Source organism: Dermochelys coriacea, chromosome 26, assembly GCF_009764565.3.
Source record: "Dermochelys coriacea isolate rDerCor1 chromosome 26, rDerCor1.pri.v4, whole genome shotgun sequence".
Lineage (NCBI taxonomy): Eukaryota > Metazoa > Chordata > Testudines > Dermochelyidae > Dermochelys > Dermochelys coriacea.
This window is the reverse complement of record NC_050093.1, coordinates 5,830,588-5,851,682: the sequence shown is the minus strand read 5'-3', so window position 1 is coordinate 5,851,682 and position 21,095 is coordinate 5,830,588. Positions and strand designations below refer to the sequence as shown.

The window sequence follows — 21,095 nt, the reverse complement described above, 5'->3', positions numbered from 1 at the left end:
AAAGGGGTAGCTAAGCTGTTTATTCCCTCGCCAGCCCCTTGTTGCTGGGAAAAATGAAGAGATGGGGAAACATGTGCATGGTCCAGAGGAAACTGGCAGCAAACCCTTCAGAGACCTTGTGCACGGAGAAGCCTAGCAAGGCAACTGTACCTTCCCTGCTGTCCTGGGGATAAACATACCTTCTTTGCAATCGTGCTTGTTGTCGTGCAGCACAAAGCCGCTGCGGCACTGGCACTGGTAGCTGCCAAAGGTATTTAGGCAGTCGTGCTGGCACCCCCCATTATCCTTCGAACATTCGTCTTTGTCTAAGGAGAAGAAAAGAAGCAGTCCGTGGTTTAGCTGGGCCTAGGTATTGTTCCCTGCTGGGTTATGGTGAATTGCCAGCATTGCAATGGATGACCCTTCTCAATGGGGTAAAATCTAGGGCAGCTGAGCCATTCAGACTCACCCCCAGTGCAGAAGGCTCACTCACAAGGTTCTGTGCATTGCAAAATCCCACTTAAATTCCATAACTGAATTGGTGTCCAGTGCCTCCCTGTGACCCTTCTGCACTGGGGTGAACATCAGCTTAAGGGACCTCAATCCATACCACCGCCTGTTCGAGTGGAAACATCTTCCATGGAGACAAATTGTGCCAACTAAATCATACCTCACTCACTACTCTCAGACTCTGAGTGCTCTGTTACTGAAAGTCCCCGGAGCTGGACTCGAAACGTTCAGCTATCAGTGGAAGGAAACTATCAGACAAGCAAGTTCTTATTTCCAGCAGCAACCAGATCTATGAGCCTGACCCTTGCTCTCACTTCCACCAGAGTGAATGCAGTGATTGAAGCACAAAACTAGTGCAAGCGAGAGGAGAATCAAGCTCCGTGTCTGCAAATCTTGCCCCGTGCTAATTCCATATGGAAATCAATTCAATATATATGGGACACAACCATTACCTGCTTACTGTACAGACGGGTAGGTAGAAAAACAGACACAAGGACAACCAAAGATGCAAGAAAGACCAGGACATGGTGTCCTTCTTTACTTATCAATAGGAAATGTCACAGACACAATAAAAATCGGAAATAAAGGTCAACTGGTCAATGACAAACCAGAGGAGTCTAAAACAATGGTGAATAAAAAAATAATAAGGCCAACAACCAGTTCTGTCAAGCAAGGAATTTGGGGCCTGGGCTGCTCTCTGAGCGAGGCTGTGAGCTAGGACAGAACGGAAGGACATTGGTTCCCTGTTCCCTGGATCCTTTGGAGGGGCAGTGGTGTTCCTGAGGAACTGAACGGAGGATTGGCCGAGTTCCTTTAGGGCCTCGTATTCTTTTCTGCAGGCGGAACTTCAAGCCGGGTGGGCGAGCTTTCGGGGGCGGTGGCGGCTGCTGCTTTGTTTCTGAAACGACAGAGGGAGAAAATGAAAACGAACCTGTGCTGCTGTGCCAGGAAGGAGAGTTGGACACCAAGGTAAGAGAGCCAAGGAAAGGGCTGGGGGGCTGAGGGACATGCAGAGAGCGGGGGCCATACTCAGTAGCACGTGTTACAGAGCTGAGCGAAAGGGGAAGCACAGATACAGCTACTGCTGCCAAACTACAGGAGAGGCACAGCACAAGGGAAAGGCGCCAAGATCTCCTGGAGCCCACTGAGTCACACCCCACCCGTCCCCTTTGGCTCTTGAAAGCAAACTTTAGCTCCAGCATTAAGTGATGGATGGGCCAGTCGGGAGGAACTTTCAGGTGCAGCACCCCCTCAAGGCGCTTGGGGGAGTGTTCCTTTCAGGGCAGAAGTGTCTCCTCCTTTCCCGTGTTATCCTACATTCACTGGCCTAACACAGCTCTAGCTCTGCATAGAGGAGAATGCGAGGAGGCAGAGGTGAGCTGGCAGACTCCAGAGAGGTTTGAGACAAGGGAGTATTGGGAGCAAATTGGCCCTTTCAAGCTATCAGTCAAATAAAGTCTTCGCTAGGTGTCACCTGCTAAAAGCCAATACAAATTCCACATCATGAGGGATAGCCCTCCAGATACATAACTTAGAGGGCACAGGGTTTGCAGAGTGTTAATTTGGAGGAGGTTTTGGAATTTTTGAGGGATCGTTGTTTGCGCTTTGAGCACCTGCAATGGGACGGTGCGTGGAGATGGGAGGAGGCAAAATCCTCCCGCCTACCCACTTACCTCCGCTCCGCCGAACCCTGGCTGCAATTGTTACGGGAAGGACCTGCCCCTGCACATGGCAGAACCCCCTGAAAGGCGACGTCGTCTCAAGGCTTTGGAGCATGTGTAGGAAGGTTGGTTACTTAGGGCTCCCCATGGGGCAATTTCTTTGGCTGTAGGACAGGCCAAGAGGCCACGCGGTGATGCAGATAGTGCACTCGACTGGCAGCCAGGAGACCAGGGTTCTATTCACCAGCTCTGCCACTGACCTGTGTGTGTGAAGTTGGGCAAGACACTTCCCCTCTCTCGGCCTCTTGTTTCCCCTCCCACCCTTAGCCAGTCTTGTCTAAGTGGTAAGCTCTTTGTGCAAGGACTGTTGCTCACTATGTATATGTGCAGCACCTCGCACAGCACGGCCCTGATCTCGGTTGTGGTCTTGCGGCCCCACTGTAATACAAATAACAATAACAGGACAGTTAAGATTGGGCATTTGGAGATTTCCACTTATGGCAGATCCTGACTCTGGGGGCAGACAACCAAGTATTAAAAATGGCAGTAAGTCGGCCCCAGCCCCTGGTCTTGCACTGAGCTCTTGCGTGCACTACCTGTTCAGACTGTAAGCCCCCAGGAGCTGTGGTTCTTTTAGCCCTGTACCGTGCCAAGCACACAATCAGGGGCTTAAACATCAAGAATGATTAGTCTGCAAGAAGCACCTGTTTCTAGTCAGCGAGTCAAAGAGTCTCCTGAATTTAGCCTATAAGCAGCATCTCACCTGGACCCTCAGGCACGGGAGACACGTGGCTTCCTGGGGGGTGTTCTTTTCCCCACAAGACAGCACAAATCCAGGAAAGGTTTGCTGGAGCAAAAGGCTGGTCTTATGCTTAAGGCATCGCACTGGGTCTCATGGGATCCAGGCTTAGTTCCTAGACTCCCCATGCCGCCTTGGGCCAGTTACTTCACCTCTCTGCTACTGTTCCTCATCTGTAGAACAGGGGCTTAACAGTCCTTCCTTCATCTGTTTAGATTGTCAACTCTGCAGGTCAACTCTGTGCACGGGCAGTGCCTAGCACAATAGGAGCCTGGTCTCAGTTAGAGCCTTTAGGTCTGCTACTATGATACAAAGAATAGCAAAAATCCCGTGACCATTCTGTCTTGTGGGGAAAAGAACACCCCCCCAGGAAGCCAGGGGTCTCCCATGCCCAAGGCTCCAGGTGAGACACTGCTTACAGGCTGCATTCAGGAGGCTCTTTCATCTAGACATGCATGCGAGGCTCTGTTTAGCACGATGCATGGTCCAGTTACTCTTACGAGCCTGGCTACTGTTAAGAACAGGTGTGACGTGCCATTACAACCCCTTTGTGCAACGGTACGTACCCCCTTGTTCTGACCACCCACTGCTGCACATAGCCAGACCTGTTTCCTGGAAGCCTATAACCAGAAAGCTCAAAGTTCATGATGCAGCAGAGGAGGGGGCTCTGAAAGGCCTAACTGTACAGGCAGCAAACAGAGCAGGGGGGAGAAGCGTTTCAATCGAGGCGAGGTGTCTGCAAGGGGGACTGTGTGTAATAGACTCCCTTCAGGAAGGACACCTGGGATGGGGAGATAAAAGAAAGAGAATTTGCATAGGAAAAGAGCCCACTGGAAAGCTGTCTTTAGTAACTGTTTATTCTATCAACTCGTTCATTGAAAATAAATAAATCAGCAATAATGATATCGTCTGACATTTATCCTGAAGGTTCCCAAAGCATCTTACAAGCTCTGGGCCCAATTCTGCTTTCCGTCTGCACTCAAAACTCCCACCACAATCGAGCGATGCAGCATTGGGCCGTATACACCTGTTTGTATCGACATATACCCCGATACCACGAAAGCACACCATTGGCCAAAGCACGTGCTTAAGTCCCACTGACTTCCACTGTTAAGCATGTGGTTAGGTGCTTTCCTGGAGCAGGACCACATGTAGCGGTGATGAAATGCAGCCACCACTGGGGTGGAGGGCAACAACCTAGGCAGATAACACTGCACAATAGTAATGAAGGATCAGAAAGATACCTAAGCCCAAGAGGTACTGAATCACACAAACATACAGCAGTGAAGCAATGTTCCGGTGTGGAAAGGACATTAGAAGGGGAGCTTACCTGGGCACTGACACTGGCAGCTCCAGTGGAAATGGATAAGCACCAAGACTCTGCAGCATCTGCTAAGGAATAGGACATTCCAGCCAATGTCTTCTGTTCGGCTGGTCAACAGCTGCTGTTCCACCACGGCTCTTGATCTCGTTTGCTTGTCTAATGCACACACCCACATTAACCCAGGCCATTAGCTCTGCTCCCAGCCGGTGCTTTCTCCAGTAGAATCCAGAGCAATCTGCCTCCTGCCAGCTGACTCTGGTTATCCCCAGTTCCCAAAGCAGCCCAGGAGGTGAGGAAGATGACTCCGTCACAAAGACGGGAGGGTTCCTTCCTGCGCAACAGGACAGTGGCAGCCAGGCTTTGCTTCTGGCCTGAATCGGGAGCATGAATGGCCCAAGAACTCCAGAGAGGACCAAGGGAATAGGAATACCTTTAGAGAGGAGACCAGCCAGCCAAGCAAACATCTGGGAGCTGCTCATGGTTGGCCCTGCCTGATGTTGGACTGTAACAATAGAATATTCTGGGAGCAAATAGGGGTGATGCGCCAAATAGGGAATCCAGTTCTTTTTGTGTCCTCCAGCTTCACCTTGCTGTGACCTGAGTGAAGAGACAGAAGGGATATTTTTATGGCCTCATTTGCAGTGGGCACCTCTGGTAATCCATAGCCTGAGGACGTTCCAGCGAGTAGAGCCCATGGGACAGACTGGGGGCTCCCCGAGAAGTCACCCACGGTTCCCTAGTTGCCACAAAATGTGAACAAGAGTATGTAGTGGCCATCGCAGTTATAAAGCCCTGGGTCTGAATGGTTCTGTGGGCGGGTAGCGCAATTTGGGAAGTCTTTGGGGAACGCTGTGTTTCTACAACAGCAGATCGGGCAGGGGAGCAAACAAACACAAGGCACATCAAAAGGCTGAGAAAGACCTAAATTGGCACCTGGGATCCTGCAGCCCCTACCCACCCAAGTAGTGCCACTAAAACCAATGGGTGAAATCCTGACCCTATTGAAGTCAATGATGAAATTCCCATTGACTTCAGCAGGGCCTGGATTTCATTCACTTAGGTGAGTAAAGGATCCAGGAGCAGGCCATTAAGCTAAGAAGTGGAGGAGAATAAGACACTTACCCTGATGCCTCGGCAATCCTGCTGGATGATCAGCTGCTGAGGCTTATCTGAGGTCGTTCTTTGCTGGATGGTGGCGATTCCTGCCAGCTGGGCCAGGCCAGATTACCTTACTTGCCTTGTTTTCATTAAAAAAAAAAAAAAAGCAAAAATACCATACCCGAAGCCTGCCCATTTGCTCTTCATTCATTCCAGCCAGCTGCAGAAGGCCTTGATTAACGAGCGACGTGATGGCACAACAGGAGCTGCAGAAGCCCTGTTGGGTGGGTTCTTTGGAACGTCTCCTGTGGCCACATGGGATGGGGCAGGGTGCTCACCAGGAGCTGAAGAAAATTCTCTGAGCTTTGAGGGCAAAACTGCTCAGGCAGACGGCTTGAAGGGGCCAAGACCTTGAGGAATCTTTCTTTGGCCCCGATTCAGGAATGCCCTTAGGCATATGCACAGGCTTAAATCCATGCCTATTCAAGACAGTATGTGCTTCCCTTTAAACATGTCCTTCAACTGCCTGGACTTCACTGGGACTTCAGCATGCGCTTAAAGATAACCATGCCCTAAACATGTATGAAATGTATCAAAGGCGATTCGCAGCTGCAACGTAATGAAGGGACCTCAGGACAAATCCTGCCCAGACTTAAAACCTGTCCTAAACAAAAATGAACTGGGGTCCTAGAGCCAGCCCCTGAACTTGTCTTCCATGGAGCTACGCTGATTTACATCAACTGGAGGGCTCACCCAGGAGTTTGTATTTTTTAAAAGAAGCGGATAAAGGATTTCCAAAAGTTAACGCTGCTTTCAAGGCATTGGTGTAGGAAAGAAGAGAAAGACACACAGGAAATAAGCAGGTAATGGTTTTTACTGGAACTGTCCCAACATTCCCTGTCTGCTTTAAAAGAAGGAGACCCAACCCAGGGAGCGTAGGCAGCTGAATGGCTCCATGTATCAAAGATGATTCACCTCCGCGGCATAATTAAGGAACCTCAGGACTAATCCTGCCTAGATTTAGACCCTGTGCAATGCCCTAGACTTAGACCCAGTGCAATCCCATTGCTGCATAAGGTACAAGCCAGGGATCCAAATGACCCTGCATAGCCAAGAGAGTAGGACGGGTCAATATCTCACTGCTGTTACTAGTCTAGGAAAGTAGGGGGAGTTTTTAGTCCATTCTAGATCAGCGCACATCCCAGCAGGAGGAGGAGGAGAGAGGACACCCTCGAGCAGAGAAGGTGCGCCGATACTTTGCCACGTCCCCAGCATGGCAGGAGAAGGGACAAGTGGCAAAGGCATTGAGCAGACAGTGGCATCACAAAAGCAGAGCCAGGGATTGGGATGCACCGCGGGGACAGGCAAAGCGGAGGAGGCTATGCGAGGAGAAACCCGTAGCCAAGGCGAGAAGTGGCCCACTCGGAAAGCTCAAATTCCTTGAAGCTGTTATGATACAATTATGCTAGAGAATGCAGTGCCCTGGGAAGGAAAGGCCAGCACCAAGGGCAGTCAGGGGCTAGGGCAGCTCATTGCTTTCCCAGGAGTTGTCCCTTTAAATGTAGCACAACTAATCAAACTGCAAGCTCTTTGGGGCAGGGCCTGTCTTTTTGTTCTGTGTTCGTACAGCACCTAACACAAGAGGTCCATGACTGGGGCGCCTAGGTGCTACTGCAATACATATAATTCATAATTACAGACACAAATGACAGCAGTTAGATATCTGTGGTCTGATTTGCAGAGGTGCTGAACGCTGGCAGGCCCCATTAACTTCATTTGGCCCTGTGGGAGCTCAGCACCTTTTAAAGTCAGGCAGGCAATAACAACTGGCTGTGCAGCTGTACGCTGGTTCTGTCATTTGCTCTGGTAGTTTTGCACCTGTAATTGACTGCAGGGGCCAAAGGCTTAGAGGCTGACTTCAAGGTCTAGCCTTGCAAATGAAACAAAAAGCACGTGGGCTTGTCTATTCAGAGACCTAGCACGTGGCAAGCTGGAATTTCAAGCAGCAAGGTGCCAAAGTGCAGTAGGGAAATTTTAGTGCATGGTAGCAGGGTCCACAGCCCCTTAGTGTGCGGCAGGCTGTAGATTCACACCCCAGCTGGCCACGCACTCAGTCTTTGTGTAGACAAGCCCTGTTTGCATCAATGCCACTAAAAGCTTCCCTAGCTGGAGGAATAGTCATATGGGGAGTTTCTTTGAAACCAATGAAGGCCCATAGGCATGAGCTGGCATAAGGCTGTGTTAGCTGGCATGTATCCCTTACTTAGAGCTTGCTATCCCCTGTCTGCCGTACAGACGTATCCTTAGCCACACGCAGCAGTCAACGGGAGCAGCGGCCATGTTGCTGACAGCCGAATTTAGCCCAGTGCATATAACTCACCCCGGTAACAGTGCAGCTTTATGTCACTGCTGAACTTGGCGCAGAGGGATCCACTGGGGCTGCCCGGGCTCATCCCAGGGGGTGGCCAGCTTTATCTGACACACACAGGGCCAGATGCTGCTGCCCTCACTCATGGTGAGTCCTGCCTTTGTACCACTGACTCCTCTAGCACACCTGGAGTGAGTGAGGGTGGTGGAATCAGGACCAGAGTAAGCCACGAGGCCCACATCCTTGAAGATAGTCTGGCACCGGACTCGCAGTGTTTTAAATGAGAGTTCAGTGCCTGAATACCGGAGGATCTGGGCCCAGGTACACTAGGCCAGATTCCCATCTCCAGTACGCTGGTGCAGACCTGCAGCCACTTCAGCATCTTCTGGATTTATCCGTCTAATGGGGGGCAGACTGCAGCCCATATACTGTACACGCCCCGTAGCATACAGTGACGCCACAGAAACCGACTCCAGAGGGACCGAGATTTTGCCTATTAAACGGAGAGTTTCGTAAACAGCCTTAGTTCCAGGTTTGTTTTTTTAAATTTCCAATCTTCAGCTGGTGCAAATCAGTGTAGCACCAATGCTGGTTTTCACCAGCTGAGGATCTGGCCATTGCTCCTAGTTGGAACGAGCTGCACAACCTCGAACATGTTTCCCCACTCCTCCCTGGCTCTCCAGTGCAGCTGCAGGTGGAGAGGGGGAGGCATTTACATAGAACATAGAAGGAATTTTCCTCCAGGGCAGATTGAAGAGGCCCTGGAGGTTTTTCGCCTTCCTCTGTAGCATGGGGCATGGTTGACTTGAGGGAGGCTTCTCTGCTCCTTGAAGTCTTTGAACCATGATTTAAGGACTTCAAGAGCTCAGACATGGGTGAGGTTTTTCATAGGAGTGGGTGGGTGAGATTCTGTGGCCTGCGCTGTGCAGGAGGTCGGACTAGATGATCAGAATGGTCCCTTCTGACCTTAGTATCTATGAATCTATAACTTCCTGGAGGCAGCAGAGTGTCCTCCAGTGAAAGGGGCTGGGGACTGCACCCTCTAGGCATAGGTAAGTGGCTGGAGGTGGTTAGCGAGAGGGTGGGGGTGAAGGGACAGAGGACACCCATGCTGCAAGCTAGTGGGTCTACCTGAGAAGAAATGGGCTTTGAAGCCCTTCTTGGAGACGGTGTTGTCAGATTTGAACTCGATCCTCATGTTGTTGTACTGGGAAGTGATGACATCGGGCTTTTCAGCACCGCAGAACTTGCCGTGCAGCTTGGAGTCGGCCGACAGCCCGCTGCGCACCTCCACAAAGTCGTATTTGCAAACCTGCTGGGGTGAGGGTGGAGAGGACAGACAGAGGAGCCAGGCTGATACGGGGTGAGGAGAGGCAGCCAGCAGGAGCTGACCAGCTGCTAATCTGGAGCAGGGCTTAGACCACTGAGCTCAGGGCTTGTCTACAGTGGGCAGAAACTGACTAGCAATTGGGGGAGGCAGGTCACAATTTACAGCAGTGCATACATGCATGCTAAAGCTTTGCACCAATGTATCAGCCCTAGCTAGACAGTGGCTGGGAGCTGATGCTAGACAAATTCAGACTGGAAATAAGGGGTACGTTTTCAACAGTGAGAGTAACTAACCACTGGAACAATTTACCAAGGGTCATGGTGGATTCTTCATCAGCTGCAATTTTAAAATCCAGATTGGATGTTTTCCTAAAAGATCTGCTCTGGTTCAAACAGGAATGAATTTCAGGGAAGTTCTCTGATGATCACTGTGGTCCCTTCTGGCCTTAGAGTCTATGAATCTCGTGCAACAACCAACCTGGTGTAGAAAAGTCCCTCGCTTCCTCTGAGAGCTACTACATTGGCTTTGACCCATGCACTTTCCAGGACGTAGTACCACCATGAGAAACGAACATCTGACCTCCCTCTGCAGCCATGCCTCCCCCCAAGCCCAGACCATGCATGGAGGGGCTTAAAACTTTGTGGGGATCTGCACCCAGAGACGCAGCAAGCTAGTCTTTTGCAGGTGGTGGTGAGGAATTCACAAAGGAGGAGCTCCTCCCATAAGGAGATGGGGCCTTGGTACTCACGTCATTCCCCTCGGTTTCGAAGAATTCGAATTGCAGTGAGATGCGGTACTGGGAGGGCGCCACCAGATGCCAGATGCAGTCCTTGTTGGGCGGATATTCCTTGGGCCAGCCAGGGCTGGTGATGGATCCATTGAGTCTGGTGAGGAGGCCTCCACAGGCGGCTGAAGGGTACAAAGCATGGGAGCATTGGCCAGGCTTCCCTCCTGCGTGACACTTTGACTGTCCTAGGCCAGGCACCACTCAGAAGCGGATGGGCGTGCTGGAGCAGGGCGGGGCTAGGTGCAGTGGGGAAGAGCAGTTACAGCTCTGGAGCGGTCAGCAGGGTCAAGGGAAGGGTCCTGGCTGCCCGTACATACTGACCCTCACACCGGCGCTTGTCCAAAGCCAGTTCGTAGCCAGGGTCGCAGGCACACCGGTAGCTGCCGAGAGTGTTCACGCAGCGCTGTTCACACCCGCCGTTGTTGGGCTGCGAGCACTCGTCTACCTCTGCAAGGGGACAAAAGCAGAGAAAGGTTTTGGTAGCGGGACACCTGGAACAGGCTGCTAGGGCCATGTCTCTGCGCTGGCCAGCAAGGGGGGTAGTGCCACTCTCAGAGCCCCCCAAGGAGGACAGGAACCAAGCTGGGCGGGGGACTGCAGCCCCAGTCGGGCACTCAGGAGAAGAACTGGGGAGCAGTGGCCTGGAAAGAGAGAGGCTTCTGAACAAGCTAAGCTCCTGGCCAGTTGCTACAGGGTTGGATCATACCTTGGACTGGGCTTGCTTTTGGTCCCTCTGCTCCAGGAAACTCAAGGGTAAAGGTTGAGAATTTAAAGCCAAAGATCTTCCCCCAGCTGACATGGGGGAAACAGCTCAGCCTGCCCCTTTCCCACTGGCAAGCAGAGTCCATCTGCCCCAGCATGCTGTGCCAAGCCCACCCCATACACCTCAAGGCTCAGAAGAAAGGGTCTGTTGCCACATGAGCTCTAGACGCCGCAGGCAGAGGAGAGGCGGAGGCAGCTCCGGTACCTTTGAAGAAGTTGACGGCGAAGCCAGCCTTGTTGATGGAGCCGTCCGAGACAAACTTCATCCACAGCTTGTTGGAAGTGCTCTTGATGTCGTCGGGCTTGTCGTAGCCGCAGTACCGGCCGATCAAGCTGCTCGACTCGGTGCTACCATCCCGGATCTCCAGGTAGTCGTAGGCACAGCTGTCATGCCGCTCGATCTGGGATAGGGGGAGCAAGCAAGACATCAGTTCACCGGAGGGCTCCCAAGGATCCCTCAGCTCCTCAGGGGCCTGATCAGCCAGATGGCAACTTCACCTGCTGAGGTTACCTCCCAAATCCAGTAGCAATGGCCCAAACCATTGTGGTTTCACTTGGCAGCTCTAGCTTCTTTCAGCTAATGATCCCAAAGCAATTGAACGCAGCCCCAGCAGGCAGGGGCGGTACCATGACCCCCATTTTAAAATTTGGGAAACTGAGCCACGGAAGGGTCTTGCCCAAGGTCACCCAGCAGGTCAGTGGCAGAGAAGGGAGTAGGAGCTAGTTCAACTGACCCAAACGAGAAGCGTTACAGGTTCAGTTAAGGTGCGAACAATTTCATACTCCAGCACACAAACTCGACATGCAACCAGGCCTGAGAGCTGTAGACCAGGTGTATGAATGGGGGTCATGGTATTGCAGCTACAAAATGGAAGTTGTGGATGCATGGTTGGATCCTGCTTTCCCGTGAACCACTTCTATACTGGTATGATCCTAATGCCTTCAGCAGGGATGCCCGATTTACACCACTGTGAAAGCACAAGCAAGCCCACAAGGGGTAGGTAAAGTGCATGTAAGAGCATGTCTGCGCGAAGCGTGGGAGGTGTCACTGCAGCATGTGTACCTGGTCTAGCATCCATCGAGCTAGCTTGCTAAAAACAGTGGTGAAGACAGGGCCACACAGGCTAGCAGCCCTCCTTAGATTCCCGGTATGGACTCACCTGCGCTAAGTCAAGTCTCCACTGCTATTTTTAGCAAGCTATCTCAATCACAGCTAGCACGGGGAGGGCACCCCCTGCTGCAATGAGACCTCTCCACTGCAGTGTACATAGACCCTGAAAAGGCAAATGACGCTTGCCTTGGCGGAGCTGTTCCAAGGTGGGGCTGAGGTGCAATTATACAACTCACCGCCCCCTTTGGTTCTGACCACAAGCCCATGCTGGCTTCCTACCGCTGTAGAGCTGAGCTGGACAGAAATCCTCCAGCGGGACCATTTACTGTCGGAAAATATCGTTTCAATGGAATCGACACATTTCGCGTGTTCTCAATAATTAGGATGAAAAATGATCAGCACGTTTTGTTTCGATAAGGCAAAGCGCTACATTTCGATTAATATCATATCAGAGTCAAAATGCTTCCTTCAGAACCAAGCCCTTTGACAAGGTCATTTCGATATTAGCACATAACCATGTTTCTGAAATTTCATTTCATGGGAATTTTTGGAAATTTTGACTTGTCGATGTGATTTCGGGAACAAGGAAATTTTGCAATGTCAGGATTTCCCAGGGGATGGAAGTTCTGAGTTCTGACTGTCTCTGCAGGCGAGCTCACCAGTAGGTTTCTCGTTGCTAAGGAATGCTGTTCTAACGGGAAAGAGCCAGTGGGTGACTCCGGATGAGTGCCGATGACTCAGTTTTCTGGCTTTGATTACGGAGTGGAGGCATGTGGTGACTTCTGTGAGCCTGTCTGTTGCTGGGCAAGAAGAGGGGATTGTGAAAAAGAGGAGAGTGTGCGTTTGCTGCAGCTTAATGGGAACTGCTGTAAACACGAGTGAGGTGTGATCTAGGGCAGTGCTACTGATCCGTGGTGGTCTGCGGATCGGTGCCGGTCCGCGAGCCATCGGCTGCCGATCTGCGCGCACATTGGGGGAAAAAATGCTGGTCTCCCACATCAGATAGCTAGAGAAGCACTGATCTAGGGCTCAGATTCTCAGTGCTGCCAAAAGGATTTAGAAGGGTTTTAAACAGAGGATAGGGAATCAAGCATTGTGTGTTATAATCCCAACACTGACTTGCTGAATGACCTCGGCCAACTCACTTCCCCTCTCTGTGTCTCAGCTCTACCATGGGTAAGATAGCAGTACTTAATTCTTATATGGGGCTTTTCCCCCAGGAACCTTAAAGGACCATTACCCCCACATGGGGAAACCGAGGAAGGGAGAGGGAAAGTGACTTGCCCAAAGTCACCCAGTATGTCATGGCAGAGCCAGAAATAGAACCTTTAATCCTAGCCTGATGCCCTATCCACTGGGAAATGCTGCCCCCTCACCCAGCAGCTGCGAAGATTAACTAATTAATGCTTTGGAGGCGCTTTGAGATCTTCACGCAAAAGGCGCTAGTGAAGTTTTGGGTGAAATCCCAAGAGGTGTTGGGCTCTTGCCAGCCTCAACAGGGCCAGAGAGAGTCCCAGAGACTCAGCATGTCTCAGGATCCGGGCCACAGTGAGCGTCAAGGCTCTGTGTCCTGTCCCCATTGCCCTGCGCGAACTCACAGTGCGGGCTGGACACTCATGCGGCCCATACCTCGAACGACTGGAAGGTGAGCCCCACGTGGAAGCCCTCAGAGATCGTGATCTTCCAGGTGCACACTTTGTTGGGCCGGTATTCATCTGGGTAGTTCGGAGACTGGATGTGGCCATTATCCTTCTTCATTTCTCCCCCGCAAATGGCTGTAAGGGAAGGTAACGCCAGCCCAGCTGTAAGCAGCAGGGTGGCGCTGGCCTGGGGGAGAGGTGACGCTGCTGCCAGGGTCGGCCCTCACATTCTGGGGCAGCCCCCGGGGAGAAAGTTATCTGGAGGGCCTGGGACCACCCAGCCCATTCCCAGGAGAAGGCTTAGCACAGAGAATCCTAATCAGCCCTCCCCAAAGAAAAGTAACCCTTAAGATACAGCGTGGAATTTCTCCCCGCATGGAGTCATCTCCCTCCCCACACCAACATGAGCGACCCAGCCAGTCCCGGGGTAGAGCCCGGTACCTTCGTAGACGGCGAAGAACCCTTTGCCGACCCAGTTGCTGCTGCTGCGGAACTCAATCCAGAGGCGGCTGTCGGTGGAGATGATGGGCTCGGGGAGCTTATTCCCGCAGAACCTACCTGGAGAAGGACACGTGCTTTATTGGGTATCTCTCGACGGCATTTATTGCTGGCTGGCAGCGGCTCACGCCCTCTGCTCCCTGTCATTGCGGAGCAAAACATTTGGCAAGGCAACATCGCTTCCCAACAATACCTGGTTGGCCCTGAAACGCGGCCAGTTTTGGATGGGAAAATGGCCTTTCTATGGCAATTTCATAAACATCTGATGTTTCCGGGGCCGGTGGGGGGGCGGGTGAAGTGGCCCAGAATGTAAGGATGTGGAATTCTGGGGAACATTTATGTCATCATTGTCATAGAGATCAAGTTCTGGGGCTAGAGCAAATTACCAAAAAGGTCCCCGCCCCGGGGAAACCCAGTTTGTTCCTGGGTAAGGAATTCTGCAGGCCCCTACGTTGGTTGGCTCAAAATAGCTTGTGCAGCCATAAGTCTGAATCAGCCATTTTTTAAAGGCAACGTGGGCTAGTGGTTGTTCTGGGGACTAGCAATCAAGTAACTCCTGGGTTCTGTTCCCAGCATTGACTCACTGTGGGACTCTCAAAGAGACTTCGAGGGCCAGATTTTTCAAAAGAGCTTCATGCATGAGGGCCGAGATCTTTGGAAAATCTGGCCCGTCATGTCTGTCTGTGCCTCTGTTTCCCAAAATGGGAAGACTGACTTGCCTGCCTGCCAGATGCCATGTGGATTAGGCTAATCTGCTAATGGTCACATGCAGCGTTCACATATGCAGGGGTCACTCCACTGAGGTTGACGGAGTTGCACTTGCTTCACTTGCAAAGCACTTGGAAGATGCGGGTGAACATGGGGTTGTGAATCGCCATCATTGGATGCTCATAAGAACAGGCAAGACAAACACCTGTCTGGGGTGATCTAGGTAGACTTAATACTGCCTCGGCACGGGGGATGGACTAGTTAGGGTTTCTCAACCTCTGATACCAGGGACTGGCTTTCTGCCTTCCTAAACTGTGTCAGGGAGATCTCAGGGACTGACGCCAGTCCCCAACCAGTCGTTTATGAAACTGGACTAGATGATTCCTTGATGTTTAATAGGCAGCAGGTTTAAAACCAACAAAAGGAAGTATTTCGTCACACAACACACAGTCAACCTGTGGAACTTCTTGCCAGAGGATGTTGTGAAGGCCAAGACCATAACAGGGTTCAAAAAAGCACTAAATAAGTTCATGGAGGATAGGTCCATCAATGGCTATTAGCCAGAATGGGCAGGGATGGTGTCCCTAGCTTGTGTTTGCCAGAAGCTGGGAATGAGCAACAGGATGGATCACTAGATGATGACCTATTCTGTTCATTTCCTCTGGGGCACCTGGCATTGGCCACTGTCAGAAGACAGGATACTGGGCTAGATGGACCTTCGGTCCCTTCCAGCATTTTGTTCCTATGATTCTGTGGGTGAGTTTCTGATCTCACACTCATGTCAATTGGGATTATCCCCATTTGAACCAATGGGGTGAGTGAGAGGAAAACCAGGCCCAAGACACTGGTTATTCTCCCTACTCTGGCTGACGGCATGTGGATCATTCAGCATTGCTGTGGAAAGTTCCTTGCCACAAGCAAATAAAGCAGAGAAGGTGGGGAATGTGGGGAGGGAGAGCATCTTCCTGGAGCTGGGAGTTAATGGTGGAGGAAAGGGTCATTAGAGGGATTGACTTTCAGCTGCACAGCATAGCTTGGCCCGCCTGCCCGAGATTCCTGTTGGTTACCTCGCTGTGTGGCCTTTCTCCAGAACCCGTCTCTCACCTCCACGTAATCATACCAGCACAGCCGGCTTCGGTACAGATCCAGGGATGTGAAGTTCAGGATGATCTGAGAGGGAAAACAAGCAGAGATTAAAACACCCCCCATGGAGGGACCCTATGGTAACACACTGGCCAAGTGAGTATCTCCTCGTCCTCTGATAGCTCGTCCATGACAGGATAATAGCCTACTACTGGTGCCAGCTCACAGAGTTACTCCTTGAGCTGATGTGGTATTAGCCTGTGCTGCATTACTGAAGCTCCCAGGTTCAAACGCATCCAGGAGATCATTAGGCCATTCCAGCCATCTCCCTCCAACAGGCTTCAGGGGGAGTGAGTGAACCCAAAAGCAGCAGGAGGGCTTTCCACTGGGTGCAATCATGAACTAATCGCATCCTCTGCTCAACTAAAGTTCTTTCATTCACCTCAGGTATCTCTAGTAGCCACCATATCCAGATGCCACTTTGATCAAAGGCCTGCACATCTCCAGAAGTGGCTAGACACCATACAGGGGGCCCGACTTGCAGAGCGGGATCCTCAGCACTGTCTGAAAACCGCGGTCCATTCAGGCACTTCAAGTTGGGAAGCTAACAAATGAGGTACCACTAGTCACAGGCCCAAACTTCCAAAAGCAGAGCATTTGCACTGCAGCTAGCCCACGGCCCATCCATTATTGTGATCACCCCAGGCAAGTATCGTTAGGCGCTGCAACCGCTGGCTGAGGAAAGCTGTCAGTTAACACAGGAAAACGTTCGTAGGAGGCCACGTGCCTTGGGTTTAGCTTTGAACGTCAGGGTGGAATAAATGGCAGAAACTCCAACGGAAAGAGCAGACTTTCGTTTGATTTTTGAGGTGGGAACCACAGGCATCCCAGGGTGTCAGAAAAGCAAAGCACCAGCCCCAGGTTCATGTGAGAGGACCCAGGTTCAAGCTACGAGTCCGTAATGAAACCCCAACTCAGGCAATCGTGACTACGTAAAGCTCTGCTGCTTAACTCCTCCTGCTAGAAACGGGCCTAGGCTGCAGAGCCGGGCTCCAGATCACCACTCAACCCACGCATGGGCACTGTCAGATCTGGGTCCTTCTCCAAAGTCTTGAAGGGCTCAGGGATGGATAGGTGCTTGCATTGAGATATGGCAGCCAGAGGCACTAAGTACGTAGAGCTGCTTAGCTTGGCTAGCTGCTAACTATGGAAAGCCAAGAGAACTGTCTGCTTGCACGATTCACAGGCAGAAAACAGCAAGGCCGGGGTGAAGGGTTGGGGAACTCTAGAGTGTCTGACTCAGGGGAATGGGGTAAAGTTGAACAAGAGGAGCAATTAGAGTTTGATCCAACACCCCTTGAACTCGTTGGGAGCCTTCCCAGTGACTTCAGTAGGCTCTGGATTGAGCCTTCAGGCAGCTCATCGGGGGGAAAAGCTTCCCAAAGAAGAGATCTTTCTGAGACCCTCTCCGGGAAAGCACTGGGAGCCCCCCTGTGCTTGGGACATTTCCAACAGGCTGGCCAAAGCCCCAGGGAATAGCCCATGCCTCTGTGCTATCCCCCACTGGGGATGGCCCACAAGGCCTTTTCCCTCCCCAGCTGGCATGAACGTGTGGCCATCCCATTAGTGACTGTGGCACGGACAATGCGTGGGCACCACGGGAGGGCTGAATCACCGCGCCTGGCTATGAAGGCCTGAGGGTAAAGGGGAGAACCAGGTTGTTTGAAGAGTGAGGACCCCACTGCTTGCGACCCGAGTAGCAGGCTGGGTCCTGGCCCAAACCGCCCCGGTTCTCCAGTGATCCCCCACTCTGGGGAGGAGCACTCGGACCCCCAAGAGGCACCAGCTGCTGGCTACTGACCTTCCCACTGCCCCTCCCACACAGGTAGGCACAGCCAAAGGCGAAGTATCACCTCACTGTGATGTCCCGGCTCTGGGGCCTGTACCCTGTCCTTGAAGGGGGATGGGCTCCGTGCTCTAACGATCATTTTCTATTTGTAGTACGATTGCACCTAAGAGCCCCAGCCATCGACCAGGACTCCATGGTGCTAGGCACAGAACAAAGCGACAGTCCCTGCCCCAAGAGTAAATGGCTCTGGTGACTCTAATGCAGTGATTCACACCTTTTCCATTCCCTGCCCCCAAGCCAGGATCTAGTTAGGATCCTCTCCTATTGGCAATATGGGAAGGGGAGGATGGTCCCAATGCCCCCCATTGAAGGCGCATGCTCTACTGGCCTTTCCCACCCCTAACTGATAGGAGCCTGGTGACCCTAAAAGCATGAGACTAGAGGAGGGGGTAAGATTCCAATGGGGTGCAGCAAAGGAGTGGTTCCCACTCCCGCTCTGCACCCCGTTTCTGCTCCCTGCCCTGTGCTCTGTATCGAGGCCCTTCCAGGGGATCCTTGGTAATGCAGAGCCGTGCCCTGGAGCTTGGGGAGCGCGCAGTTAAATAGCTGCAGCTGTCAAGACAGTTCCCAGAACATGGGATCCCAGCCAGCAAGCCAGAGCAGAGGTATGGCCATAAGAAAGCTAACACCACATTGTGCGCTGAAAGCTGGGGCTGACCTGCCAATGGGAAAGGAGCATGCATATGTGTGTGTGTGTGTGTGTGTGTGTAGGAGAAGGAACCACTACACAAGGGGCACAAAGGTGTGGAAGGAGAGAAGATGACGATTTGTATGGCATTACATCCAGTGCTCCACGGGGGGAGGGTGTTACTGAGAAGATAAGAGGGGAGAGGGAAAAGGGACAGAGAGTGAAAGACAGGAAGGGAAAAATGGAGAAAAAAGAAGGAAGGAGAACAAGAGAGGGGGGAGAGACAGAGAAAGGAAAAGGGGACTAGGAAGAAGGAGGAACAAGAAAGAAAAAAGAAAAGGAGTACTTGTGGCACCTTAGAGACTAACAAATTTATTAGAGCATAAGCTTTCGTGAGCTACAGCTCACTTCATCACTTCACCTCACGAAAGCTTATGCTCTAATAAATTTGTTAGTCTCTAAGGTGCCACAAGTACTCCTTTTCTTTTTGCGAATACAGACTAACACGGCTGCTACTCTGAAACAAGAAAGAAAAGCATCACTCAACACCTGGATTTCCCTCATTTAATCCCTTTACCCCCAGCCTTTTGCAACTGTGTGCCCCACCCCAGACACTTCGGGGTGGGCTCTGGTACCTTTTCCCCCGGGGTGACCGATATCCTCCAGATGCAGTGCACGTGCGCAGGGTATCCATTGGGAAATTCTGGGGAGGAGAAATTCCCCTGACTGTCCTGGAGGGTCTCTCCACAGGCTGGGGATGAAACAGGAAAGGGCGGAAGGTTAAAAACCCAGCAGCAAAGCCAACCCAACACCTAGCCAAGTCATCGCATCCCTCACAAGCAGTCCCACAGCGGATCCCCCTTTCAACAGCAGGTTGGGTCAGAAGGAACAAATGCCGACGGACTGCCACCCACGCCCCCATAAATCTGCCAGGGCAGGGAGTGAGAGGCAGATAGATCGGGGGTAAGAAACATCCAAATCGGAGAGATGAAAGTATTTTATTCCAGTCTTCCCCGAAGTCCAGCACAAGGGTAGGAAGACCCCAGACAGACGACATATCAAAAATCAAACTCTGGATCCAAGCTACTTGCTCCCACTGTTACAAGGGTTAACGTGTCGCTAACCACTCCCTGCCCTTGCCAGCTTCTGATTCCAGCACTACCCAAAGCAGTGCCTTGAGTTTTCCCATCTGCAACACCCCCCCACCCTCCCACCAGCTCTGCAAATGTGAGCAGAAGGTATCCAGGCTGGCTGACTTTAGTGTCTCTCCTGGCTTTTGTGGAGACACACGGGGACATGTTACTGGCTGATATTCGCAAGGTGCATGATGAGCCAAGGAAAGAGTTTGTGACAGAAGGAGCTGTATGGCCAGGTGGGCAGAGGCACTGGAACAAGTTGTATAGACTCGAACTGTAAATCCTTTATATGATGGAATCCACTTCAACCAAGGGATGCGGCAGCCCCCCTTCCTGCCCCCCAGCGCCCTAGTTCCAGCATCTAAGGGGAGGCCGGGTACCACTAGCAGCAGCAGGTGGAATGAAGTGTCCAGAGCTGCTCGGTTTGTATTAGGGAGGAAAAGCAGCAGTGGGAGGAGGGCAGAAGCTTGAAGAGCTCCCGAATAATAGCTTGATGTGAGCGAGGGATGGTCGCAGGGTTGCGTGTGGGGTGGTTTCTTGAGAAGGATTATATGGATTGGGGTAGTGGCGGGGAACTAAAGCTATAGGGAACCTTAGAAACCCCAGGGCCTGCTTGGGGTCTGACTCTGAACTCCCAGCGTTCTGACCGGTCTGTGGTCCTGATGCCAAACCAGGTGAACCTCACACGTGCGCCAGGTATACCCCATAGCTCTCTGCTCTTGCGCTGCTCTAGCCTCCTTCTGTGGGCCCAGCAGCTCTGAACAGTCTGGGCTCCTGAGGCTGTAATGGGACTGGAGGCACCTTTGGACCCTGAGGCCGATTCCAGGGCAAGGGAGGCAAGTGCCCACAGGAAATGGCTCAACGAAAGCGCTGAAGGTGTGCTGGAGAGTTGATCCTGGGCACTAGGAGAGGGTGCACTCTGCAGCCCTGGGAAGTGCTCCCACAGGGCCGTACAGCACAGCACAATGTGCTCCCAGTTACTGTACAGACAGGGAATCGGGCCAAGCTTGCCTCTCTGGACTGCCAGAGTGCATGTCTGCCCCGGGTAGCGCTCACGGACTCCAGCGTCCCATCCAGAGGGAGGCTGCTGCAAGATCTGAATGCAAAGTTCAGGGATGTTTGGATCAGGCTCAACAACCAGCAGCTTTCAAAGATCCCATCCCAAAGACCTCCCCCAGACAGCACATCACACAGAGGACAATTGATCCCCCTTAGCTGGACTGAATCACCTTGGCTGGGCGTTGACCCTGCATTCCTGCAGAAGTTAGCACTTCCAAACCTGATGTTTAACACACACCCCCAACCCCTCTGGCTGCATTGCTCCAAGGGAAATCTTTGTCTTTTATCTGTAGGCTTTGCTTCTTGTCACCCAAATAGCAGCGCTGGCCTTTTTAAGATGCATCCCCCTCACCCCTCCAATCAAATCAATAGCCTGGACTGAAGCTCCCAAGTAGCCATGGAAACCCAACCTGGTGCCATGTTGCCACAGCAACAGAAGTCCCAACTTTAAGATGGAAAATTAAACCTTACAAGAGTTTTCGTGTCACCCCCCCTCCCGCCCCTCAAGTCTCAGCCTTTCCAGCACAGCACCATGGATTGAATGTTCTCCTATAAACAATTTCCCCTGCCTCCCAGCTCCAATAGCCACCAAGCCAGAGCCTCAAAGCCAGCCAGGGGTGAGCTGCATCCAAGTGTCAATTAAGGCTTTCCAGGAGCTGAATCTGAAGTCATGTCCCCATGGCAGCCCCGCTTCCATCAGGGCAG

At 52.0% G+C, this 21,095-nt stretch overlaps 1 protein-coding gene across 6 annotated transcripts in view; it reads right to left on the bottom strand.

The window, feature by feature from the left end:
* BMP1 (bone morphogenetic protein 1) overlaps positions 1-21,095 on the bottom strand; it is an 86,045-nt gene that overhangs the window by 3,737 nt on the left and 61,213 nt on the right. For 2 of the 6 annotated variants that reach the window (XM_043503038.1, XM_038385010.2), the window contains exons 8-16: positions 18,831-18,946; positions 15,643-15,745; positions 13,811-13,927; positions 13,359-13,504; positions 10,824-11,019; positions 10,178-10,303; positions 9,818-9,978; positions 8,871-9,054; positions 180-305 (exon numbers count right to left, since the gene is read on the bottom strand). In XM_043503038.1, the coding sequence (XP_043358973.1) occupies positions 180-305; positions 8,871-9,054; positions 9,818-9,978; positions 10,178-10,303; positions 10,824-11,019; positions 13,359-13,504; positions 13,811-13,927; positions 15,643-15,745; positions 18,831-18,946 (1,275 nt within the window). Of the gene's footprint in view, positions 1-179; positions 306-995; positions 1,388-8,870; positions 9,055-9,817; positions 9,979-10,177; positions 10,304-10,823; positions 11,020-13,358; positions 13,505-13,810; positions 13,928-15,642; positions 15,746-18,830; positions 18,947-21,095 lie in introns of those variants that run through there. The other 4 variants (XM_043503039.1, XM_038385011.2, XM_043503040.1 and 1 more) reach the window with 2 other exon arrangements.